Here is a 27,329-nt window from a genome sequence, read left to right as displayed (position 1 = left end):
CGAACCTATTCAATAAGTTTAGAAGATACACATACTGACTAAGAAACAGATTGCCATTGGTTCTCTATACAATAAGTCCCAGGAAGAATTTTGGTTCACCAATGTCCTGCATTTCAAATGATGTTTTTAGCTTATTTTTAATATCTGTGAGAATATCTACTGCAGCAGATACGTATCAGACTCATCAGAGCTTTCAACACGGACACACCAATGGACAACCAATTACTTTTCTAAAATTTTCAAATGTACAGTTCCTTTATTGATTCTACATACAAGTCTTTCCTTATTCTTAACACTATACGACACTTTAACGTAATTTTCTTTACTTAGTTCTTCATGTAAGAACACATTACGTACATCCATTTTTTCCACAAAAAGATCATGTTCATTCATCACGCTAAGAAAATTTCTCAATGTAGTGAGTCAAGCAACTGGGACATACGTCTCCTTGTAGATATACCCCATTAACTGTGCAGAACCTTTAATAACCAAATGTGCCTCATATCTTTCAATATTTCAAGCTTATTTTGAACACCTACTTGCTGTCAATGGCTGTTTCATTTTTCGAAGAGGTACATAAGCCCAAGTTCTGTTGGATGACAGAGTCAAATTCTTCCTTTACTGCTTTTACCCAGTCTTCCTCATCATGCTGATCCTTCACACCTACAAGATTCTGAGGTAAATTTTCCAATAAATGCTCCTACATTCATGGCTATTAGTAGTCATCCAGGTTTTCTTGTAAATATATTGCTTTTCTGTTGAGATTCTGTTTCCTTCACCTCTTCTGAACTCACAGGCTCTTAGTTATCTCCAGCAGTTTGTTCAGTTTCCTAAAAATGAGTTCCATTCTGATGCCCTCAATCTTCTGCTTTATACTGTCCTTTTTGTGGCGCAAAACTGCTATGGTCATTAGCGCCCGGTCCATGACTGAGGAAATAATAAAAACTGAAAATGGAAAACAGCAAAAATGGGAACGAAACTCAAATAATTGGAGACACTAAAAGCAGAAACAAGGCTTAAAAGTCCACTACAGAGAGGGGTTGATGGTCCCCGATAAAACTTCAAATGACTGACGTCATTTCACTGTCAATAATAAACTGGAGAACGCGGTCGGCTGAGCGCGTGTCATCTGCTAAAATCGACGATAGATCAGGCGATAGCTGTAGACGGGAGCGTAACGGATTAAAATAGGGGCATTCAATTAAAAGGTGTCTTACCGTCCACAGCTGAGAGCAGTGGGGACAGAGTGGGGGAGGATCGCCGCTTAAAAGATGTCGATGGCTAAAAAGACAGTGCCCTATCCGGAGTCTAGCTAAAATTACCTCCTCCCGACGACGCGTTCGGGAGGAAGAGGTCCAAGCGCAAGGAAGGGCTTTCACTTCCTGCAATTTATTTCGGGGAAGTGTTGACCAATGCGCATGCCATAAATGAGCAACTTTGCGACATAAACCGCTCCGTAGATCGGTGAAGGGAAGCGACTGAATAGCTGGCCGAGGAAGAGAAACTGCAGCCTTGGCTGCTATATCAGCCGCCTCATTCCCACAGATACCAGCGTGTCCCGGGAGCCAGAGGAACGCCACCGAGACGCCCCCCAGGTGGAGCAAGCGCAGACAGTCCTGAATCCGGTGGACCAGAGGGTGCACAGGATAAAGAGCGTGGAGACTGAGGAGAGAGCTGAGAGAATCTGAGCAGATTACGTACTGTATCTGCTGATGGCGGCGGATGTAGTGGACAGCCTGGAGAACAGCGTAAAGCTCCGCAGTATAAACCGAACACTGGTCGGGAAGCCGAAAGTGATTTGGGGCGTCGCCAACAATATAGGCACTCCCTACACCCAACGATGTTTTCGAGCCTTCGGTGTAAATAAAGGTGGCGTCCGTCATTTGTGCACATAGAGCAGCAAATGCCCGACGATAAACAAGTGAAGGTGTACCATCCTTGGGAAATTGACAAAGATCACGGAGCAGACAGATCCGGGGACGGAGCCAAGGCGGTGCTGTACCCCAAGTTGTCAAGAAGGTTTTAGGAAAGCGGAAGGAAAGAGAATGGAGCAGTTGACGGAAGCGGACTCCCGGGGGTAGTAGGGAGGAGGAGCGGCCTGCATACCCTACATCAAAGGAGGCGTCGAAAAAAGGGTCATGGGCTGGATTAGCAGGCATGGAAGACAGATGGCTAGCATAACGGCTCAGAAGGACCGCTCGCCGATTGGACAGCGGAGGTTAAGCAGTCTCAGCATAAAGGCTTTCCACAGGGCTAGTGTAAAAAGCTCCAGACGCTAAACGTAATCCACGGTGGTGGATAGAGTCGAGACGCCGAAGAATAGACGGCTGAGCAGAGGAGTAGACTATGCTTCCATAGTCCAATTTCGAGCGCACTAAGGCGCGATAGAGGCGGAGAAGGACCACTCGGTCCGCTCCCCAGGAGGTACCATTCAGGACACGGAGGGTGTTGAGCGTTCGCAGACAGCGAGCCGAAAGATAGGAAACGTGGGAGGACCAGCACAGTTTTCTGTCAAACATAAGACCCAAGAATTTAGTGACGTCTGAAAACGGAAGGTTGACAGGACCTAGATGTAAGGAGGGCGGAAGAAACTCCTTACGTCGCCAAAAATTAATACAAACGGTCTTACTGGGTGAAAAACGGAAGCCGGTTTCGAGGCTCCAAGAGTGGAGGCGATCGAGACATCCTTGAAGACGTTGTTCAAGAAGGCTGGTCCGTTGAGAGCTGTAGTAGATCGCAAAATCGTCCACAAAGAGGAAGCCCGAGACATCAGGAAGGAGACAATCCATAATTGGATTTATAGCGATGGCAAACAGTACAACACTCAGCACGGAGCCCTGGGGTACCCCGTTTTCTTGAGAGAAAGTACGGGAGAGAGTAGTGTTCACCCGCACCCTAAATGTTCGCTCTGCCATAAATTCGCGAAGAAAAAGGGGCAGCCGGCCTCGAAAGCCCCAAGAGAACAGTGTGCGGAGGATGCCTGTCCTCCAACAGGTATCGTATGCTCTCTCCAGATCAAAAAATATTGCTACCGTTTGGCGTTTCTGGAGAAAATTGTTCACGATATAAGTGGAGAGAGCAACAAGATGGTCAACTGCAGAGCAATGCTTTCGGAATCCGCATTGGGCAGGTGTTAAAAGACTGCGGGATTCCAGCCACCAAGCTAAACGGTAATTCACCATACACTCCAAAATCTTACAGACACTACTCGTGAGAGAAATGGGGCGATAGCTAGAGGGGAGATGTTTGTCCTTTCCAGGTTTCGGAATGGGAACGACGATAGCTTCCCGCCATCGTCTGGGAAAAGTACTGTCGGTCCAAATTCGATTATAAAGGCGAAGGAGGTAACGCAGACTATGGGTTGATAAATGCAGCAACATTTGGACATGGATACCATCCGATCCTGGGGCGGAGGAGCGAGAAGAAGAGAGGGCATGTTGGAGTTCCCGCATGGAGAAAACAGTATTGTAGCTTTCGTGATTTTGAGAGGAGAAAGCAAGATGTCGCACTTCCACTGCACGTTTCTTCGGGAGAAATGCTGGCGGGTAATTTGAAGAGCTCGAAATCTCAGCAAAGTGCTGACCCAATGAGTTAGAAATTGCGACGGGGTCCACTAAGGTATCATGCGCGACAGTGAGCCCAGAGACCGGGGAGAAACTAGGCGCGCCTGAGAACCGTCGAAGCCGACTCCAAACTTCCGAGGAGGGAGTGAAGGTGTTAAAGGAGCTAATAAAGAATTTCCAGCTTGCCTTCTTGCTATCGCGGATGACGCGACGGCATCGCGCACGGAGATGCTTATAGCGGATACAGTTTGCCAAAGTAGGATGGTGACGGAAAATGCGAAGAGCACGTCGCCGCTCACGTATTGCGTCACGGCATGCCTCGTTCCACCAAGGAACTGGGGGGCACCGGGGCAATTCGGAGGTGCGTGGTATTGAACGTTCCGCAGCTGTAAGGATAACGTCGGTAATATGTGTGACCTCATCGTCGACGCTGGGAAAGCGACGGTCATCGAATGTCGCTAGAGACGAGAAAAGTGTCCAATCGGCTTGGGCAAACTTCCAGCGTCGCGGGCGCATGTATGGCAGTTGAGGCTGCAGTCTAAGGACACATGGAAAGTGGTCACTCGAGTGTGTATCATCAAGGGCGAACCATTTGAAGCGCCGAGCTAGCGGAACAGTACCGATCGCAAGGTCCAAATGAGATAAATTTGTCGTGGAGGCAGACAAAAACGTGGGGACCCCAGTGTTGAGGCAAACTAGATCCGCTTGGTGGAAGACGTCTAGCAATAGGTAGCCACGTGGACAAGGATGTGGAGATCCCCAAAGCGGGTGGTGGGCATTGAAGTCCCCAACCAGCAAATAGGGGGGTGGAAGCTGACCAAGAAGATGAAGGAGATCAGCTCGTGCCATTGGTGTGGACGATGGAATGTATACAGTACAAAGAGAGAACGTGTATCCAGAAAGGGAAAGACGGACGGCGACAGCTTGGAAGGAACTGTTTAAGGGGATTGGATGATAATGGAGAGTATCATGGAGAAGAATCATGAGTCCTCCATGGGCTGGAGTGCCTTCCACAGAGGGGAGGTCATATCGGACGGACTGAAAATGAGGGAGAACAAAGCGGTCATTAGGACGCAGCTTTGTTTCCTGAAGACAGAAGATGACCGGCGAGTAGGATCGTAAGAGGATAGACAATTCATCCCGATTGGCTCGAATGCCGCGGATATTCCAGTGGATAATGGACATAGGGTGAACAGAAAATGGAGGATTGTGACCAAGGGTGCTGTCAACTCAACGACTGCTCAGAGCTTGCGACCGACAGCAGGGAATGGCATTCAGCCGAAGGCAGAAGATCCTGATCCATAGGTTGGTCAGGAGCAGCTCCTGCCACCAGCGATCGGCCGGTTGACCGGCCACCAGCAGTGCGCCTCGGCGACACAGAAGACGGCCAAGGGCGATTTCCTCCAGGTGGCGCTGTGGATGGGACACGCCTTGGCGGAGAAGGAGAGGAACTGGGTCTCTTTGCAGCCTTCTTGGAAGTATGAGGTTTAGATGAAGGAGGAACTGATGGTGGTGAAGTTGCCGTACGTAAAAACTCTTCACGAGTATGCTCTTTCTTCGAAGACTTGGTGTCTGACTTTTGGGCTCGAGATTTAGCAGAACCCGACGAAGGGTGAGCCATAGTGTGGGCAGGCGAAAGTGGTGAAGTTGAACGGGCGATCTTTGCGCTGGCCGATCGGACGACCGTGGCACTAAAGGTGAGGTCGCAAGTCTGTGTGGCCGCCTCCTTTGTTGGCCAAGGGGAAGCAAGGACAGTGCTGTATTTGCCTGTCTGAGGCACGGTGGGCTGTCGACTGGCGAATAATTTTCGAGCAGCAAAGGTCGACACCTTCACTCTTATTTCCTGGATGAGCTTTTCGTCCTTAAAAACTGGGCAATCTCTAGAGGAAGCAGCGTGGTCACCCATACAGTTGATGCAGCGAGGGGATGGAGGTGGACAAACACCCTCATGGGCATCCTTGCCACACGTAACACATTTGGCCGGATTGGAACAGGACTGGCTGGTGTGATTGAACCGCTGACATCGATAGCAACGCGTAGGGTTTGGGACGTAAGGGCGAACGGAAATTATCTCATAGCCTGCTGTGATTCTCGATGGGAGTTGAACTTTGTCAAATGTCAAGAAGACAGTGCGGGTTGGAATGATCTTCGTGTCAACCCTTTTCGTAACTCTATGAACAGCCGTTACGCCCTGGTCAGACAGGTAGTGCTGAATTTCTTCGTCAGACAATCCATCAAGGGAGCGTGTATAAACGACTCCACGCGAGGAATTTAAGGTACGGTGCGGTTCCACCCGGACAGGGAAGGTGTGGAGCAGAGAAGTACGCAGCAATTTTTGTGCCTGGAGGGCACTGTGTGTTTCTAACAACAGGGTGCCATTCCGTAATCTGGAACAAGACTTTACAGGACCTGCAATTGCGTCGATACCTTTCTGAATAATGAAAGGGTTGACCGTGGAGAAGTCGTGACCTTCGTCTGACCGAGAAACAACAAGGAACTGTGGCAACGATGGAAGAACCGTCTGTGGCTGAGACTCAGTGAACTTACGTTTGTGAGCAGACATCGTGGAAGGTGAGGAAACCATTGCGGAAGAATCCCCCATGATTACCGGCGTCTCCGATGGCGCGCTCCTCCCTTGTGGGGGCCCTCACTGAGGGCACACCCGCCTTAGGTGATTGTTCACACCTCAGGTCACACCTCCCGACAAACGGACGGAGGGACCAATCGGCACTTTCGGAAGGTATCAGCTCGGGTAATCACCCCTCCCTGGGCCTGGCCGTTACCAGGGGGTACGTACGTGTCCTACCTGTCTACCCGGGGCGGGGAATTACGCGTTACCCCTCACCGGCTACGCATGGAAGTGCGTGGGTCGGCCTTCAGACACGCACAGGGAGGAAAAAAGAGAAAGGGAAAAGAAAGAAGAGGGGGGTCTCAAACGCCGCAGCGGAGAAAAGGGCAAAGAGAAAAGGGAAGGAAAAGAGAAGGACAGAGGAAGGACAAGGACTTGCAAGCGTAGAAATCAAGGAATTTGGAACAGTTTCGAGCGTCCGTCTCCGGACGTAGGCACAAACTATACTCCCAGAGGGGGAGAAAGGTAAGGGAAGAGTTGTGGACCCCCTGGGGGGATACTGTCCATTTGAACAGTCTGCTTCATGATTAAATTATCAGTGCTTCCATCTTCCAAAAAAAAAAAAAGTCTTTTTCAAAAGTTATACCTCTACCAAATACCATACAATTTTATTTGAGAAACCATAATCTACAACCACAATCATAATGATACACTGCCAAACAATTCAAAGTGCCCAAGTTTGAATTGCTCATGAAAAGCAGTGAAGCTTACATTATACTAGGTACGTAAAGCTGATTGAAACCTGAAATTGATAACACACAACATTTTGTGGAAATTTAAAAATACAGGGTGATTCAAAAAGAATACCACAACTTTAAAAATGTGTTTTTAATGAAAGAAACATAATATAACCTTCTGTTATACATCATTACAAAGAGTATTTAAAAAGGTTTTTTTTCACTCAAAAACAAGTTCAGAGATGTTCAATATGGCCCCCTCCAGACACACGAGCAATATCAACCCGATACTCCAACTCGTTCCATACTCTCTGTAGCATATCAGGTGTAACAGTTTGGATAGCTGCTGTTATTTCTCGTTTCAAATCATCAATGGTGGCTGGGAGAGGTGACCGAAACACCATATCCTTAACATACCCCCATAAGAAAAAATCGCAGGGGGTAAGATCAGGGCTTCTTGGAGGCCAGTGATGAAGTGCTCTGTCACGGGCTGCCTGGCGGCTTTTTCCCTTTGCACAAACACCCATTCTCTGTAAACTGTTTATACCAACGTTTAATACACCACCTATCAGGAGGTTTAACACCATACTTCGTTCGAAATGCACGCTGAACAACTGTCGTCGATTCACTTCTGCTGTACTCAATAACACAAAAAGCTTTCTGTTGAGCGGTCGCCATCTTAGCATCAACTGACGCTGACGCCTAGTCAACAGCGCCTCAAGCGAACAAATGTACAACTAAATGAAACTTTATAGCTCCCTTAATTCGCCGACAGATAGTGCTTAGCTCTGCCTTTTGTCGTTGCAGAGTTTTAAATTCCTAAAGTTGTGGTATTCTTTTTGAATCACCCTGTATATTGAAAGGCTAGGCAAATGGGAAACGGAGGTGGTGTATTTGTCACAGTAGACAAGGAACTCAAATCCACCAAGGTAGGAACTGAAGGTGCACGTGAGATTGATTGAGCAAGACTCCATATGAGGGGTGGGCATAAAATGATAACTGGATCCTTCTATCGCCCACCCGACTATTCTTCTGATGTAACCAAAAACTTTAGAAAAAAACTTCAGTTCACTTGAACATAAGTTGCCGGCCTCGGTGGTCTCGCGGTTCTAGGCGCGCAGTCCGGAACCGTGCGACTGCTACGGACGCAGGTTCGAATCTTGCCTCGGGCATGGATGTGTGTGATGTCCGTAGGTTAGTTAGGTTTAAGTAGTTCTAAGTTCTAGGGGACTGATGACCACAGCAGTTGAGTCCCATAGTGCTCAGAGCCATTTGAACCATTTGAACATAAGTTCCCCCCCAATCATACTGTAATCATCGGTGGAGATTTTAATCATCCAATAATTAACTTGGAAAATTACAGTTTTGTTAGTAGTGGCAGTGATAAGATATCCTGCAAAACTTTACTAAATGCTTCCTCAGAAAACTACCAAGAACACATAGATACGAATCCCACTCACCATGGAAATATTTTGGATCTAATGATAACAAATACACCCGACCTCTTTGAGAATGTCCACATAGAAACTGGTATCAATGACCATGACACCATTGTGAAAACAATGATTACCAAAGTACAATTAAAACAAGCAGAAAGATGTTCAGTAAACTAGATTTAAAAATCTAATAGTGTCATATCTCAAAGAGGAACTTCGAAACTTTCAGCACAGAGCAGGAGGATGTAGAGGAACTATGGCTCAAGTTCAAAAATGGCTCTCAGCACTATGGGACTCAACATCTTTGGTCATAAGTCCCCTAGAACTTAGAACTACTTAAACCTAACTAACCTAAGGACATCACACACATCCATGCCCGAGGCAGGATTCGAACCTGTGACCGTAGCAGTCCCGCGGTTCCTGACTGAGCGCCTAGAACCGCTAGACCACCGCGGCCGGCTATGGCTCAAGTTTAAAAGAATAGTTGACCATGCACTAGACAGATATGCATCCAGCAAAACAGTCCACAATGGGAGGAAACCTCCACTGTATACAGTCGCTGTAAAGAAACTTCTAATGAAACAGAGATTAGTGCATAATTGGTGTAGAACTAAGCAAAGAGCAGTTGATAGAAAGATGCTGCATGAAATGCACTTGGCTGCCAAGAGATCAATGTGTGATGCCTTCAGTGAATACTGTAGCAGAATATTGTCAAGTGGTCTTTCACAGAACTCACAGAAATTCTGTTTGTATGTAAAGGCTGTTAGTGGCACCAATGTTAGTGTCCCGCCTCTAAAAAATGATACAGGAACTGAAATTGAGGGTAACAAAGCAAAACCTGAAACACTGGACTCCGTTTTCACATGTTCCTTTACAAAGGAACACCCAGGAAGTGTTCCCAATTTAGTCCTTGTAGCACTGAAAAGATGAATGAAGTAAGTATTAGTGTCAGCAGTGTTCAGAAACAGTGGAAGTCATTAAAACTGAACAAAGTTCCAGGCCCCAGTGGAATCCCTGTCAGATTCTATGCTGGATTTGTGATTTAGATAGCCGCTCTTCTAACTATTAACTATCATACATCCCTCGAACAAAAAACTATACTCAGTTTTTTAAGAAAGGCGCTGGTCACACCCGTCTACAAGAAAGGTAGTAGACATGATCCACATTCCAATACGCTTGAGATAAATTGTTTTAGAATATTCTGAGCTCAAACATAATGTGAGATATTGAACAGAATGTCCTCCTAACTATCAAACAGCACTGATTTCGAAAATATCAACCATGTAAAACCCAACTCCACCTTTTCTGATGACCTGCTGAAAACTTTGGATCAACGCAACCAGGTAGACGCAGGATTTCTTTATGTTCGAAGAGCATTTGATTCAGTACCATATCTATGCTTACTGTCAAAAGTACGATCAATGGGGTATCAGGTGCATTTTTGTGACTGGACTGAGAACTTTTTGGTAGGGAGTATGCAACATGTTGCAGAAGCAACAAAAAAAGTATGCCAAATCTAAATGAATGCAAAATCTCCAAGATTGGTGATCTTTTATAGAAGCTCGAAATTTAGTGCAGACTTCAATCCAAGATGCTTATAATAGTTTCCATAACAAAACATAGTCTTAAAACCTGGTAGAAAACTCAAAGAGATTCTCGTCGTAAGTACAGTATGCTAGCGGCAAAATAAAATCAACGCCTTCTCTGCATGATAGCAATGAAAAATGCTGTCAACAACAGTGCTACCAAAGCAGAGTTACTAGACACAGCCTTCCGAAGTTTGTTCACCACAGAAGAGGAAGTAAATATTCCAGAATTTGAATCAAGAACAGCTGCCAACATGAGTAGTTTAGAAGTAGATATCCTCGGAGTAGTGCAGCAACTTCAATCACTCAATAAAAGCAAATCTTCCAGTCCATACTGTATATCAATTAGGTTCCTTTCAGAGTATGCTGATGCAATAGTTCCATACTTAACAACCACATAAAACCGCTCCCTCAACAAAAGATCTGTACACAAAGACTGGACTGTTGCACAGGTCACAACAATATTCAAGAAAGGTAGTAGGCGTAATCTTCTAAATTACAGGCCCGTATCACTAACGTCAATATGAAGCAAGATTCTGGAACATATACTGTGTTCGAACATTATAAATTACCTTGAAGAGAATGGTCTATTGACACACAGTCGACACGGATTTAGGAAAACATCGTTTTTGCGAAACAACTAGCTCTTTACACACGCAAAGGGTTGAGTGCTATTCACAAGCGATTTCAAATTGATTCCATATTTCTAGATTTCCAGAAGGCTTCTGACACTGTTCTATGCAAGCAGCTTGGAGTGAAATTTTGTGCTTATGGAATACCACCTCACTTATGTAACTGGACTTGTGATTTCCTGTCAGAGGGGTCACAGTCCACAGTAAATGATAAAAGTCATCGAGAAAAACATAAGTGATTTCTGGTGTTCCCCACGGCCCTCTGCAAAACAATTTAGAAAAGATATGTGTATGATGCAAAAATTGGTAATTGGCCTTAAATAATGTGAAATGCGAGGTCATCCACATGAGTGCTAAAAGGAGTCCATTAAACTTCAGTTACAGGATAAATCAACCAAATCTAAAGGCCATAAATTGAACTACATACCCCCCCCCCTCCCCCCCCCCCCCATGAACCATGGACCTTGCCGTTGGTGGGGGGGGTTGCGTGCCTCAGCGATACAGATAGCCGTACCGTAGGTACAACCATAACGGAGGGGTATCTGTTGAGAGACCAGACTAACGTGTGGTTCCTGAAGAGGGGCAGCAGCCTTTTCAGTAGTTGCAAGGGCAACAGTCTGGATGATTGACTGATCTGGCCTTGTAACAATAACCAAAACGGCCTTGCTGTGCTGGTACTGCGAACGGCCGAAAGCAAGGGGAAACTACGGCCGTAATTTTTCCCGAGGGCATGCAGCTTTACTGTATGATTAAATGATGATGGCGTCCTCTTGGGTAAAATATTCCGGAGGTAAAATAGTCCCCCATTCGGATCTCCGGGCGGGGACTACTCAAGAGGATGTCGTTATCAGGAGAAAGAAAACTGGCGTTCTACGGATCGGAGCGTGGAATGTCAGGTCCCTTAATCGGGCAGGTAGGTTAGAAAATTTGAAAAGGGAAATGGATAGGTTAAAGTTAGATATAGTGGGAATTAGTGAAGTTCGGTGGCAGGAGGAACATGACTTCTGGTCAGGTGACTACAGGGTTATAAACACAAAGTCAAATAGGGGTAATGCAGGAGTAGGTTTAATAATGAATAGGAAAATAGGAACGCGGGTAAGCTACTACAAACAGCTTAGTGAACGCATTATTGTGGCCAAGATAGATACGAAGCCCACACCTACTACAGTAGTACAAGTTTATATGCCAACTAGCTCTGCAGATGACGAAGAAATTGAAGAAATGTATGATGAAATAAAAGAAATTATTCAGATAGTGAAGGGAGACGAAAATTTAATAGTCATGGGTGACTGGAATTCGAGTGTAGGAAAAGGGAGAGAAGGAAACGTAGTAGGTGAATATGGATTGGGGGAGAGAAATGAAAGAGGAAGCCGCCTGGTAGAATTTTGTACAGAGCACAACTTAATCATAGCTAACACTTGGTTTAAGAATCATGATAGAAGGTTGTATACATGGAAGAACCCTGGAGATACTAAAAGGTTTCAGATAGATTATATAATGGTAAGACAGAGATTTAGGAACCAAGTTTTAAATTGTAAGACATTTCCAGGGGCAGATGTGGACTCTGACCACAATCTATTGGTTATGACCTGTAGATTAAAACTGAAGAAACTGCAAAAAGGTGGGAATTTAAGGAGATGGGACCTCGATAAACTGACTAAACCAGAGGTTGTACAGAGTTTCAGGGAGAGCATAAGGAAACAAATGGCAGGAATGGGGGAAAGAAATACAGTAGAAGAGGAATGGGTAGCTCTGAGGGATGAAGTAGCAAAGGCAGCAGAGAATCAAGTAGGTAAAAAGACGAGGGCTAGTAGAAATCCTTGGGTAACTGAAGAAATATTGAATTTAATTGATGAAAGGAGAAAATATAAAAATGCAGTAAATGAAGCAGGCAAAAAGGAATACAAACGTCTCAAAAATGAGATCGACAGGAAGTGCAAAATGGCTAAGCAGGGATGGCTAGAGGACAAATGTAAGTATGTAGAAGCTTATCTCACCAGGGGTAAGATAGATACTGCCTACAGGAAAATTAAAGAGACCTTTGGAGATAAGAGAACCACTTGTATGAACATAAAGAGCTCAGATGGAAACCCAGTTCTAAGCAAAGAAGGGAAAGCAGAAAGGTGGAAGGAGTATATAGAGAGTCTATACAAGGGCAATGTGCTTGTCACTATTTTTTTTTTTTTTTTTTTTTTTTTTTTTTTTTTTTGTGGGGGGGGCAAAACTTCTATGGTCATTAGCGCCCGGTCCGTGACTTAGGAAACAGTAAAAAACCGATATTTAAAACCAGCAGCAATGAGAACGAAAGTCATAAAATTGGAAAGCAGAAGGAAGGCTTAAAAATCCACTACAGAAAGGCGTTGGTTGTCCGCAAAAAAGGCTTCAAATGACTGACGTCATTTCACTGGCACTAATAAACTTGAGAACGCGGTCGGCGGAGCGCGTGTCATCTGCTAAAATCGACGATATATCAGGCGACAGCTGTAGACGGGAGCGTAACGGATTAAAATAGGGGCACTCAATTAAAAGGTGTCTTACCGTCCACAGCTGAGAGCGGTGGGGACAGAGTGGGGGAGGATCGCTGCTTAAAAGATATCGATGGCTAAAAAGACAGTGCCATATCCGGAGTCTAGTTAAAATTACCTCCTCCCGACGACGCGGTCGGGAGGAAGAGGTCTAAGCACAAGGAAGAGCTTTCACGTCCCTTAATTTATTATGGGTAAGTGTCGACCAATGCGTGTGCCACAAATGGACAACACGTCGACATAGAACGCTCCGTATATCGGCGAAGGGAAGTGATTGAATAGCTGGCCAAGGAAGTGAGACAGCAGCCTTGGCTGTAATATCGGCCGCCTCATTTCCACAGATACCAACGTGTCCCGGGAGCCAGAGGAACGTCACCGAGACGCCCCCCAGGTGGAGCAAGCGCAGACAGTCCTGAATCCGGTGGACCAGAGGGTGCACAGGATAAAGAGCGTGGAGACTGAGGAGAGAGCTGAGAGAATCTGAGCAGATAACGTACTGTATCCGCTGATGGCGGCGGATGTAGTGGACAGCCTGGAGAACAGCGTAAAGCTCCGCAGTATAAACCGAACACTGGTCGGGAAGCCGAAAGTGATTTGGGGTGTCGCCAACAATACAGGCACTCCCTACACCCAACGATGTTTTCGAGCCGTCGGTGTAAATAAATGTGGCGTCCGTCATTTGTGCACATAGAGCAGCAAATGCCCGACGATAAACAAGTGAAGGAGTACCATCCTTGGGAAACCGACAAAGGTCACGGAGCAGGCAGATCCGGGGACGGAGCCAAGGCGGTGCTGTACCCCAAGTTGTCAAGAAGGTTTTAGGAAAGCGGAAGGAAAGAGAATGGAGTAGTTGACGGAAGCGGACTCCCGGTGGTAGTAGGGAGGAGGGGCAGCCTGCATACCCTACATCAAAGGAGGCGTCGAAAAAAAAGTCACGGGCTGGATTAGCAGGCATGGAAGACAGATGGCTAGCATAACGACTCAGAAGGACTGCTCGCCGATTGGACAGCGGAGGTTCAGCAGTCTCAGCATAAAGGCTTTCCACAGGGCTGGTGTAAAAAGCTCCGGACACTAAACGTAGATAGAGTCGAGACGCCGAAGAATAGACGGCCGAGCAGAGGAGTAGACTATGCTTCCATAGTCCAATTTCGAGTGCACTAAGGCGCGATAGAGGCGGAGAAGGACCACTCGGTCCGCTCCCCAGGAGGTACCATGCAGGACACGGAGGGTGTTAAGGGATCGCAGACAGCGAGCCGAAAGATAGGAAACGTGGGAGGACCAGCACAGTTTTCTGTCAAACATAAGACCCAAGAATTTAGTGACGTTGGAAAACGGAAGGTTGACAGGACCTAGATGTAAGGAGGGCGGAAGAAACTCCTTACATCGCCAAAAATTAACACAGACGGTCTTACTGGGAGAAAAACGGAAGCCGGTTTCGATGCTCCAAGAGTGGAGGCGATCGAGACATCCTTGAAGACGTCGTTCAAGAAGGCTGGTCCGTTGAGAGCTGTAGTAGATCGCAAAATCGTCCACAAAGAGGGAGCCCGAGACATCAGGAAGGAGACAATCCATAATTGGATTGATGGCAATGGCAAACAGTACAACACTAAGCACGGAGCCCTGGGGTACCCCGTTTTCTTGAGAGAAAGTACGGGAGAGAGTAGTGTTCACCCGCACCCTAAATGTGCACTCTGCCATAAATTCGCGAAGATAAAGGGGCAGCCGACCTCGAAAGCCCCAAGAGAACAGTGTGCGGAGGATGCCTGTCCTCCAACAGGTATCGTATGCTCTCTCCAGATCAAAAAATATTGCTACTGTTTGGCGTTTCCGGAGAAAATTGTTCATGATATAAGTGGAGAGAGCAACAAGATGGTCAACTGCAGAACGATGCTTTCGGAATCCGTATTGGGCAGGTGTTAAAAGACTGCGGGATTCCAGCCACCACGCTAAACGGTAATTCACCATACGCTCCAAAACCTTACAGACACTACTCGTGAGAGAAATGGGGCGATAGCTAGAGGGGAGATGTTTGTCCTTTCCAGGTTTCAGAACAGGAACGACGACAGCTTCCCGCCATCGTCTGGGAAAAGTACTGTCGGTCCAAATGCGATTATAAAGGCGAAGGAGGTAACGCAGACTATGGGTTGATAAATGCAGCAACATTTCGACGTGGATACCATCCGGTCCTGGGGCGGAGGAGCGAGAAGAAGAGAGTGCATGCTGGAGTTCCCGCAAGGAGAAAACAGTATTGTAGCTTTCGCGATTTTGAGAGGAGAAAGCAAGAGGTCGCACTTCCGCTGCACGTTTCTTCGGGAGAAACGCTGGCGAGTAATTTGAAGAGCTCGAAATCTCAGCAAAGTGCTGACCCAATGAGTTAGAAATTGCGACGGGGTCCACTAATGTGTCATGCGCGACAGTGAGCCCAAAGACCGGGGAGAAACTAGGCGCGCCTGAGAACCGTCGAAGCTGACTCCAAACTTCCGAGGAGGGAGTGAAGGTGTTAAATGAGCTAATAAAGAATTTCCAGCTTGCCTTCTTGCTATCGCGGATGACACGACGGCATCGCGCTCAGAGCTGCTTATAGCAGATACAGTTGGCCAAAGTAGAATGGTGGCGGAAAACGCGGAGAGCACGTCGCCGCTCACGTAGTGCATCACGGCATGTCTCGTTCCACTAAGGAACTGGGGGGCGCCGGGGCAATTCGGAGGTGCGTGGTATGGAACATTCCGCAGCTGTAAGAATAACGTCGGTAATATGTGTGACCTCATCGTCGACGCTGGGAAAGTGACGGTCATCGAATGTCGCTAGAGACGAAAAAAGTGTCCAATCAGCTTGGGCAAACTTCCAGCGTCGCGGGCGCATGTATGGCAGTTGAGGCTGCAGTCTAAGGACACATGGAAAGTGGTCACTCGAGTGTGTATCATCAAGGGCGAACCATTCGAAGCGCCGAGCTAGCGGAACAGTACCGACCGCAACGTCCAAATAAGATAAATTTGTCGTGGAGGCAGACAAAAATGTAGGGACCCCAGTGTTGAGGCAAACTAGATCTGCTTGGTGGAAGACGTCTAGCAATAGTGAGCCACGTGGACAAGGATGTGGAGATCCCCAAAGCGGGTGGTGGGCATTGAAGTCCCCAACCAGCAAATAGGGGGGTGGAAGCTGACCAAGAAGATGAAGGAGATCAGCTCGTGCCATTGGCGTGGACGATGGAATGTATACGGTACAAAGAGAGAACATGTATCCGGAAAGGGAAAGACGGACGGCGACAGCTTGGAAGGAACTGTTTAAATGGATTGGGTGATAATGGAGAGTTTCATGGAGAAGAATCATGAGTCCGCCATGTGCTGGAGTGCCTTCAACAGAGGGGAGATCATATCGGACGGACTGAAAATGAGGGAGAACAAAGCGGTCGTGGGGACGCAGCTTTGTTTCCTGAAGACAGAAGATGACCGGCGAGTAGGATTGTAAGAGGATCGACAATTCATCCCGATTGGCTCGAATACCGCTGATATTCCAGTGGATAATGGACATAGGGTGAACAGAAAATTGAGGAATATGTCCAAGGTCGCTGTCAACTCAACGACTGCTTGCGACCGACAGCATGGAATGGCATTCAGCCGAAGGCAGAAGATCCTGATCCATAGGTTGGTCAGGAGCAGCTCCTGCCACCAGTGACCAGCCAGTTGATCGGCCACCAGCAGTGCGCCTCGGCGACACAGAAGACGGCCGAGGGCGATTTCCGCCAGGTGGTGCTGCAGATGGGACACGCCTTGGCGGAGGAGAGGAACTGGGTTTCTTTGTAGCCTTCTTGGAAGTATGATGTTTAGAGGAAGGAGGAACCGATGGTTGGGAAGTTGCCGTACGTAAAAACTCTTCACGAGTATGCTCTTTTTTCGAAGACTTGGTGCCTGACTTTTGGGCTCGAGATTTAGCAGAACTCGACGAAGGGGGAGCCAGAGAGTGGGCAGGCGAAAGTGGTGAGGTTGAACGGGCGATCTTTGCGCTGGCCGATCTGACGACCGTGGCACTAAAGGTGAGGTCGCAAGTCTGCGTGGCCGCCTCCTTTGTTGACCGAGGAGAAGCAAGGACAGTGCTGTATTTTCCTTTCTGAGGCACGGTGGGCTGTCGACTGTAGAATAATTTTCGAGCAGCAAAGGTCGACACCTTTTCCTTTACTCTAATTTCCTGGATGAGCTTTTCGTCCTTAAAAAATGGGACAATCTCGAGAGGAAGCAGCGTGGTCACCCATACAGTTGATGCAGCGAGGGGATGGAGGTGGACAAGCACCCTCATGGGCATCCCTGCCACACGTAACACATTTGGCCGGATTGGAACAGGACTGGCTGGTGTGATTGAACCGCTGGCACCGATAGCAACGCGTAGGGTTTGGGACGTAAGGGCGAATGGAAATTATCTCATAGACTGCTGTGATTTTCGATGGGAGTTGAACTTTGTCAAATGTCAAGAAGACAGTGCGGGTTGGAATGATGTTCGTGTCAACCCTTTTCACAACCCTATGAACAGCCGTTACGCCCTGGTCAGACAGGTAGTGCTGAATTTCATCATCAGACAGTCCATCGAGGGAGCGTGTATAAACGACTCCACGCGAGGAATTTAAGGTACGGTGTGGTTCCACCCGGACAGGGAAAGTGTGTAGTAGTGAGGTACGCAGCAATTTTTGTGCCTGGAGGGCACTGACTGTTTCTAACAACAGGGTGCCATTCCGTAATCTGGAACAAGACTATATAGGACCTGCAATTGCGTCGACACCTTTCTGAATAATGAAAGGGTTGACCGTGGAGAAGTCGTGACCTTCGTCAGACCGAGAAACAACAAGGAACTGTGGCAACGATGGAAGAACCGTCTGTGGCTGAGACTCAGTGAACTTACGTTTGTGAGCAGACATAGTGGAAGGTGAGGAAACCATTGCGGAAGAATCCCCCATGATTACCGGCGTCTCCGATGGCGCGCTCCTCCCTTGTGGGAGCCCTCTCTGAGGGCACTCCCGCCTTAGGTGATTGTTCACACCTCAGGTCACACCTCCCGACAAACGGACGGAGGGACCAATCGGCACTTTCGGAAGGTATCAGCTCGGGTAATCACCCCTCCCTGGGCCTGGCCTTTACCAGGGGGTACGTACGTGTCCTACCTGTCTAACTGGGGCGGGGAATTACGCGTTACCCTGTCACCGGCTACGCATGGAAGTGCGTGGGCCGGCCTTCAGACACGCACAGGGAGGAAGAAGGAGAAAGGGAAAGGAAAGAAGAGAGGTCTCAAACACCGCAGCGGAGAAAAGGGTAGAGAGAAGAGGTAAGGAAAAGAGAAGGACAAAGGAAGGATGAAGACTTACAAGCAAGGAAGGCGAAGAATGTGGTACATTTACAAGCGTCCATCTACGGACGTAGGCACAAACCATACCCCCAGAGGGGGAGAAAGGGAAAGAAAGAGCCAGAGGTGAGGGGGGGGGGGGCGAAGATGGGGGATGGGGAAGGATGCGGAAAGGGAAGGTATGCAGCCCGGAAAGGAAGGAAGGCCACATCAGCCTCGGGGTCCCGTGCTCGCTAAGCACGTATCCACAAAAGAGTTGTGGATCCTCGGGGGGGGGGGGGGGGGGGGGCGGGGGGGGGGGGGATGTACTTGAGGACAATATTATGGAAATGGAAGAGGATGTAGATGAAGATGAAATGGGAGATACGATACTGCGTGAAGAGTTTCACAGAGCACTGAAAGACCTGAGTCGAAACAAGGCTCCCGGAGTAGACAACATTCCATTGGAACTACTGACGGCCTTGGGAGAGCCAGTCCTGACAAAACTCTACCATCTGGTGAGCAAGATGTATGAAACAGGCGAAATACCTTCAAACTTCAAGAAGAATATAATAATTCCAATCCCAAAGAAAGCAGGTGTTGACAGATGTGAGAATTACCGAACAATCAGTTTAATAAGCCACAGCTGCAAAATACTAACACGAATTCTTTACAGATGAATGGAAAAACTAGTAGAAGCCGACCTCGGGGAAGATCAGTTTGGATTCCGTAGACATACTGGAACACGTGAGGCAATACTGACCTTACGACTTATCTTAGAAGAAAGATTAAGGAAAGGCAAACCTACGTTTCTAGCATTTGTAGACTTAGAGAAAGCTTTTGACAATGTTGACTGGAATACTCTCTTTACAGTTTGTACAGAAACCAGATGGCAGTTATAAGAGTCGAGGGACATGAAAGGGAAGCAGTGGTTGGGAAGGGAGTAAGACAGGGTTGTAGCCTCTCCCCGATGTTATTCAATCTGTATATTGAGCAAGCAGTAAAGGAAACAAAAGAAAAATTCGGAGTAGGTATTAAAATCCATGGAGAAGAAATAAAAACGTTGAGGTTCGTCGATGACATTGTAATTCTGTCAGAGACAGCAAAGGACTTGGAAGAGCAGCTGAACGGAATGGATGGTGTCTTGAAGGGAGGATATAAGATGAACATCAACAAAAGCAAAACGAGGATAATGGAATGTAGTCGAGTTAAGTCGGGTGATGTTGAGGGTATTAGATTAGGAAATGAGACACTTAAAGTAGTAAAGGAGTTTTGCTATTTAGGGAGTAAAATAACTGTTGATGGTTGAAGTAGAGAGGATATAAAATGTAGACTGGCAATGGCAAGGAAAGCGTTTCTGAAGAAGAGAAATTTGTTAACATCGAGTATTGATTTAAGTGTCAGGAAGTCATTTCTGAAAGTATTTGTATGGAGTGTAGCCATGTATGGAAGTGAAACATGGACGGTAAATAGTTTGGACAAGAAGAGAATAGAAGCTTTCGAAATGTGGTGCTACAGAGGAATGCTGAAGATTAGATGGGTAGATCACATAACTAATGAGGAGGTACTGAATAGGATTGGGGAGAAGAGGAGTTTGTGGCACAACTTGACTAGAAGACGGGATCAGTTGGTAGGACATGTTCTGAGGCATCGAGGGATCACCAATTTAGTACTGGAGGGCAGCGTGGAGGGTAAAAATCGTAGGGGGAGACCAAGAGATGAATACACTAAGCAGATTCAGAAGTATGTAGGTTGCAGTAGGTACTGGGAGATGATGAGGCTTGCACAGGATAGAGTAGCATGGAGAGCTGCATCAAACCAGTCTCAGGACTGAAGACCACAACAACAACAACCTCGGAATTACAATTACACAAAACTTAAAAGCAAATCAAAGACTGCATTATACCAGCAGAACATTTAGAAAATGTAACAGGTCTACTAAGGAGACTGTCTACACTTCAATTCTCCATCCTCTTTTGCAATACTGCTGCAGTGCCTGGAATCCTTACCAGATAGGATTCACAGAGTACATTGAGTAAGTTCAAAGAAGAGCAGCATGTTTTGTATTATCACGAAATAGGGGACAGAGTGCCATGGGCATGATACAGGATTTGGGGTGGAAATCACTGGAAAAAATTTGTTTTTCGCTTTGGTGGAATCTTCTCACAAAATTTCAACCACCAACTTTCTCCTCCAAATGTGAAAATATTTTGTTGATGCCCACCTGCACAGAGAGAAACGATCATCATAGCAAACTAACGAAAATCAGAGATCACACGTGAAGGTATAGGTGTTCGTTTTTTCTGCGTGCTGTCCAACATTGGAATAATAGAGAGTTATTGTGAAGGTGGTTCAATGAATCCTCTGACCGGCACTTAAGTGTGACTTGCAGAGTATCCTTGTGGATGTAGATCTTGGATGGTGGGTCATTGCCAGATGTAGAAGTAACTTCGGGTGTGTCCTAGGGAAGTGTGCTGGGACCCTTGCCGTTCAGGTTGTATATTAATGACCCTGCAGGCACTATTAATAATAAAATCAGGCTTTTTGCAGATGATGCAGATATCTATGGTGAAGTACTATCTGAAAGAAGCTGCATAAATATTCAGTCAGATACTGATAAGATTTCAAAGTGGTAGAGATACTGGCAACTCACTCTAAATGTTTAGAAATGTGAAACTGTAGATTCACAAAATGAAGAAACATACTTTCCTATGACTATAATATCAACGAGTCACTGTTGGAATCAGCCAATTCGTACAAATACCTGGGCATAACACTTTGTAGGGATGTGAAATGGGTTGATTACATAGGTTCAGTCGTAGGTGAAGCAGGTTTATTGGTAGAATGCTGGGGAAGTGCAATCAGTCTACACGGAAGACTGCTTACAATCATTCGTGTGACCCGTTCTAGAATATTGCTCAAGTGTGTGTGATCCATACCAAATGGGACTAACAGGGGATGCCGAACATATACAGCGAATGGCAGCACAAATGGACACAGGTTTATTTAATCTGTAGGGGATTGTCATAGAGATACTGAAGGACTTGAACTGGAAGTCTCTCGAAGATAAGACGTAAACTATCCCGAGAATGTATAGTAACAAAGTTTCAAAAATCGTTTTTAAATGATTACTCTTACTACAAACCCCCATGTATCGCTCACATAGGGATTGTGAGGATATGGTTAGAATAAGGCATTCAAAGGATCATTCTACATGCACTCCATAAGCGAATAGAAAAAGAAGAAATCCCAACAACCGGTACAAAGGGATGTACCCTCTGCCATGCACCTCACGGTGGCTTGCAGAATATAGATGTAGATCATTAGAGAAATGTTTGCTTTCTGGATTCAGTTATCTTGATGGCTTGCAAATGAATATAAACACATGCCTCAGCATCAATCTTTGTTTTTTGTGCCATGAACTTCGAAATAATAGGATAATGCAAAACTTTTATTTATGTTTTATCTTATGCACAAGGCCTTATAGAAATATGAAATAATTTGAATACTTTACATTGTAACTCATCACCTGGACATGCCTGGAGAGATGCTTACAATGAAAACATGCTAAGTGGGCAACAGGTCTGAGGATCCTGCTGGCCAAAGTAGTTGACACACACCTAGGAGAGCATTTTGGTGGTACAACATACATGTAGAAGTGCACTGGGTTGTTGGAGAAGCACATCGCCTTGTTGGTGCATGAACGATAGCAAAAAATGGCTCTGAGCACTATGGGACTTAACATCTGAGGTCATTAGTCCCCTAGAACTTAGAACTACTTAAACCTAACTAACCTAAAGACATCACACACATCCATGCCCGAGGCAGGATTCGAACCTGCGACCTTAGCGGTCGCGCGGTTCCAGACTGAAGCGCCTAGAACCGCTGGGCCACACTGGCCGGCGAACAATAGCACAACAGGCTGAATGATTATTGGGTGTACCAGCATTAAATGTTCCCTCTACATTCACCAGAGGAGAATGACCATTGCAAGATATGGCTCCCTACACCATGATACTGGATGTTCGCCCTGTGTGCCTCTGTCGTATACATTCCCGAGTTGATGCTTACCCCCACAACACCATATACATGTATGACCATTATTGGCATCAAGGTAGAGGTGACTCATCTCCAAAGAAAAAATGTCTCCATTCATCCATCCGGAGAAAACAAGTGCCTACCGTGACACCACTGGAAGTGGGCTGCATGACGTTGGGGAATGGGAGGAAGCCACACAAGATTGTAGCCCTGCTTGACAAGTGACAGTTGCAAGTGGTTCTTGCTGATATCCCTGGACCAACAGAGTCACTAATTTGTTGTGAAGTCACAGTGCAGTCAAAAACTGCGCTTTGCAAGAGACGACAGTCTTGGCATACATCTTTGTATTGCCTCTGTCTGGACCCAGGCTGACAAGCGTGTGCACTACTGGCAACAACATTGATGCACTGTGGAGACCTTTCACTTGTAGCACAATTCTGCAGTATGACCACCCAGTCTCCCAAAGTCCCACTATAAACTCTCCTCAAATTCCATCAACTGCACAAACAATTCACATCCATGCTGTTGTCACATGATAACAATGTTGCAGGCACAGACAGAACTCCATATACCATGGCAAACTGGCTGCTACTGGCTCCGGAAGTTGCTGTGAAGTTTGCAACATTGCATGGCTGATAACACAGTTCCTTGTTTATTTGCAGTGCTGCATGTTTGATCATTGCATTAACTGTCGTCTTTTAGTGTCCCGTGTAAGTATGGAACACCTTAGTCACTTGAGTCAAAGTGTTCCTTTTTCATTTTCCAGTAGGGTAAATAATATGTTCTGAAACACTTGTCAAATGTTTCCCTATCACCTACACAGTATGTTTCTCAATTTACCTTGCAATTTTAGTTGCTTATAAAAAATGTGCACATTAAATATGAAGTGAACATTGGAATACTTTCAAAAAAAGGTTAATATTTATCATGAGGAGAATTAAATACGTAGAAAACAATGACATTGGCTAATCTAGACCTAGTGGTATGTCACAGCTCAATTATTTACCATAATCTTCATTCCACATCCATATTCACTGGTTTACGCGACTTGCAATCAAAATGTTGGGTCAAGAGCAATGTTCGATCATTGGCTTTGGCCACTGACGTAAAGATTAAGAGCTACTGCCATGTAACTTTTGGTGCACATATTTATAGTTTTGTTCTTAATTGACGAAGCCCATGAACATGGGCAGACGAAAAGCCAAAACAGATTGATCTGTAGCTTAGACTGAGTATAGATTTACAGACTGATCTGTGCCTTAGCCCTTTTGAAAAAACTGCCAATAACATTACATTACACTCACCATACTGTTTACAGTGTTTATTGTATGTTTCCTATGTCACCAATCAAAGTGGAGGACTTGTGTCTAACATTTCTCTACACCAAAAATGTCAACTTTTGGTATTAGTTAATAGCGTGATAACATTACAACACATTGACATCATTAAAATGGCCTTGAGAAGCAACATATGGTTGATGTCCCTAACATGCCATTAGCAAAATAAAATATGATAATTTCCTACATCTACAGGATAAAAAGGGGTTCTGAGCTGGGAATGATTTTGTCATTAATGGTTTCAAATCCATAACAGACTTAAAATATCAGACCACAATGAGAAAATACAGTTTCAATCAGGATAATGTGTGTAACTATGCAATGTATTATAAGCATATAAACAAGACATGACTACCCAACCTATGCCTTGGACTACACTGCATCTCAGTATGTTATGAGAAGCTAAAAAATAAATAAATAAATAAATAAAATTTACACGGATCTAGCACAAAACACAATGCAACACATCAGTCCCTTCAATGGATCACATATATCTATTTGAGCTATGTTCGAGTAAACAACATAATCTATGCCATCACCTACAAGAAATAACTACATACCATAACCTAAACACAGCCAACATATGCACAAACTTTCAAACAAAAGCATCTATATTGCCGTCTACACAATGTATGACGTCACACTTCAAAAATATACCAATTGCTCTTGTAATAAATTTCATAACTAGACAAAAATGTATACTGTGTTAAAGACGTGGCTTTTAAAAAAATATTTTTGCTGCTAACGTTTCTCTTTGTTCAGTCACATGCAAGTACACAAATAATCACAGGAATCAGCCTTTCACGGGAGAAGTAGAATAGGTGAAGTGTGGACAGTGATGTGCAAGCAAAGTAGCGCAGCATGAAATACATATAGCCAATGTCACTGTGAGTTTTGAGGAAAAAATTGAACATTTTAACACATATATTATGCGATTACACTTATATTTACATGTTACTGCACAGCTTGATAAATCTATTACCATTGCATGTCCGAGGTCAAGTAAATATAGTAAGAGTTACGTTATGGCCCCTCCCCTGCATATTTTGTATTTGATGTAGGCCCCTATCACAATGGTAAACAAAACGCAATGAAATGCCTGTCAGAAATTTGTTTAGCATCTAATGTAGCTTTTCTGAATTTAGCTTGCAGAGTACATTCAATATAGTGTGCTTGGAGGAATCTAAGTATGCGACCTGTTACCACAAATTTATCTCACATTCACGTAGGTTATCTTCGCCAACTCATAACCACACTGTCATCTTCCAATCCCACCTAGAACTCGATGATGATGATGAGTCCCATACTTCTTTACAGAGCGTAGGGGAGCGACGCGGGAGACCCGCGTCGCCTTACTGGGCAAGGTCCTAGTGGAGGTGGTTTGCCATTGCCTTCCTCCGACCGTAATGGGGATGAATGATGATGATGAAGACGACACAACACCCAGTCATCTCGAGAACTAGAAATCGAGCTACACTAAACATCTGACTGTTAGCACATTTGAGGGGTGTGGGGGTGATGGTGGTGTAAAGGGAGCAAAATGTGTCCCAATTACACTTTCGGCATGAATATTGCATTTACAGTCTCACACATTTGCTTACACTATTCCACTAACGGTAATATAAACAAAACACTGGTTTCAAAAATTTACACATGAACTCAGTAACATTTGACATTCTTGATCAGGCCTTCATTAATTCAGATTCAGGAACTCTAAACCCTTCAAACATGTTTATGTTCAAAAAGCAAAAGTTATTTAAAAAAAAATTCCAAGTCGTTTTCCACTATTCTACAATTTACAACGTAGGCCTACTTGACACTTACTCCATATGCAAACAAAAAGTTAAACCCCTATAGCTCTGATCTCATGCTCACTATCCAGTTCTTGGCAATATATCCCACTCCCCTGGATTAAAGCTAAATGGATAAAGTTTGTACACTGACTGTGAGTCACGCAAATTGCAATAGCGCAACTTGAATACGTCTGTCCAAAGGGCAAATCACGATGAATACAGTGGAATACAAATTTAATGTCAGTTCGTATAAAATTCCACAGTGGTTATGCAAAACCTGCCTGCAATGGGCATAATTAAGTTCCCAAACAATAAATTAATGGGTATCATATCAATGACCATCTCCCTATTATCAGCTACTGTCATTTACTAAAAGAACAATCATGTCAACAAACAGACATTACCGAAGCAAGCAAAAATAAAACATGTCACTTCAGTAGGTTAAGGGGCGAATTTCAAAAATTCAAGATTACAAATCGTCTAGACAACCGTATTTCTTCAGTAGACAGATATTGTTTCATTCAAATGGAATCTCACCGGAAAGTACCCATATCAAGGCATCAACAATCATTTTCAATTTTCACTGGGAATACTATGACTAACGTAAAATTTACTGCAAACAGTTCAAGACAGTTACTAGGTCCAACGGAACTGAGAAATAATGACCACGATGTGTTTCAGAAATACATATCATTCTCAACAATGTCGCTTTCTAATGTCAAAAAACACAAGAAAGTGTCAACAAACCTTTATGTTTTCCACTGAGATGAAAAATCAATTCTTGAAGCAAAGAAGTAAATGTTTCACTGTTTACATCTGAGCACCAGTCTTTAGCTAACGATAACACATTGTCTTCATATTCTTTATTCGACATACTGATAGTTCGCGTGCCCTCCCGCCCTTCATTACAGTTGACACTGTCTAACGCACGAGAGCAGATCCACCTAGCGGTAGCTACTGAAGCTAATTGATAGTAACATCTTTAACGTTGCTGATCTGTAATACCTTAGACAGTGATGGGGTAAGGAGTATGTGGCCAGTGAAAGATATACACGGAAGGTATTTCTTATTGTCAGAACAACTGGCATGACAGTGAGCCACTAGAGTGTACCAACAGACCACATGACTGCCCGATATGGGAGTAGGAAGTTCCATGTGCATTTTCGCTGCATGTGGAAAAACGTCTTTATTACTTATGACTACATTCAAAAGTTACCCGTAATGCAGATTTATCGTGGAGCACTTTTTAATATCTTTGGAATTTCATCTGTTTATGAGCTATTTAATTTGCTTCGCGAAAGTAACAGAAAGCAAATTCAGTTTCATTGCCTGTAATGCTTAATAACCATTTTATTCCAATAACCAAATATGAACGTTACAAGAATATGCGTACAAATCACTGAGAGGTGTATGCATACTGACATTTTTGCTACAGAAACAAGCTCAGTTGGCCATTGTTGATTTACTGTCTTGAAAGTATCTTATCAGTGGAGTAAACTTTCACTATAAATGAAGAGTCCTTAAATATGGACGCCCGAAGATTCATGTAGTAAGTATACTAAAATCCACATTACTGCAGCATATGCATAACCCCGACAATTTCATTTTAGACAGGAGTAGTTTATTACGTACAATAACAACGAAATTAAAATTTAACATTCTTTGATAGAGACAGATGGGACTTCTTAGAAGTTATTTTTGTTCATGCCCACTTCAGATACCAGGACATTCTTTGTACAAAGCCCTGGTCAATATGCAAAGCTATGGAACAGATTCGTTGGATGATTCCAATAAATGAAAATAGCT

The 27,329-nt window shown here is 45.0% G+C and overlaps 1 protein-coding gene across 4 annotated transcripts in view; it reads right to left on the bottom strand.

Annotated features, from left to right (window-relative positions):
* LOC126236592 (gamma-tubulin complex component 3-like) overlaps positions 1–26,472 on the bottom strand; it is a 264,077-nt gene extending 237,605 nt beyond the window's left edge. For 3 of the 4 annotated variants that reach the window (XM_049946014.1, XM_049946015.1, XM_049946017.1), the window contains exon 1: positions 26,271–26,471. In XM_049946014.1, the coding sequence (XP_049801971.1) occupies positions 26,271–26,397 (127 nt within the window). In that variant the 5' untranslated portion in view covers positions 26,398–26,471. Of the gene's footprint in view, positions 1–26,270 lie in introns of all 4 variants that reach the window. The other variant, XM_049946016.1, reaches the window with a different exon arrangement.
* Positions 26,473–27,329: the final 857 nt, after the last annotated feature.

Source organism: Schistocerca nitens, chromosome 2, assembly GCF_023898315.1.
Source record: "Schistocerca nitens isolate TAMUIC-IGC-003100 chromosome 2, iqSchNite1.1, whole genome shotgun sequence".
Lineage (NCBI taxonomy): Eukaryota > Metazoa > Arthropoda > Insecta > Orthoptera > Acrididae > Schistocerca > Schistocerca nitens.
The sequence above is the reverse complement of the archived record's forward strand: the minus strand, read 5'-3'. Positions and strand labels throughout refer to the sequence as shown.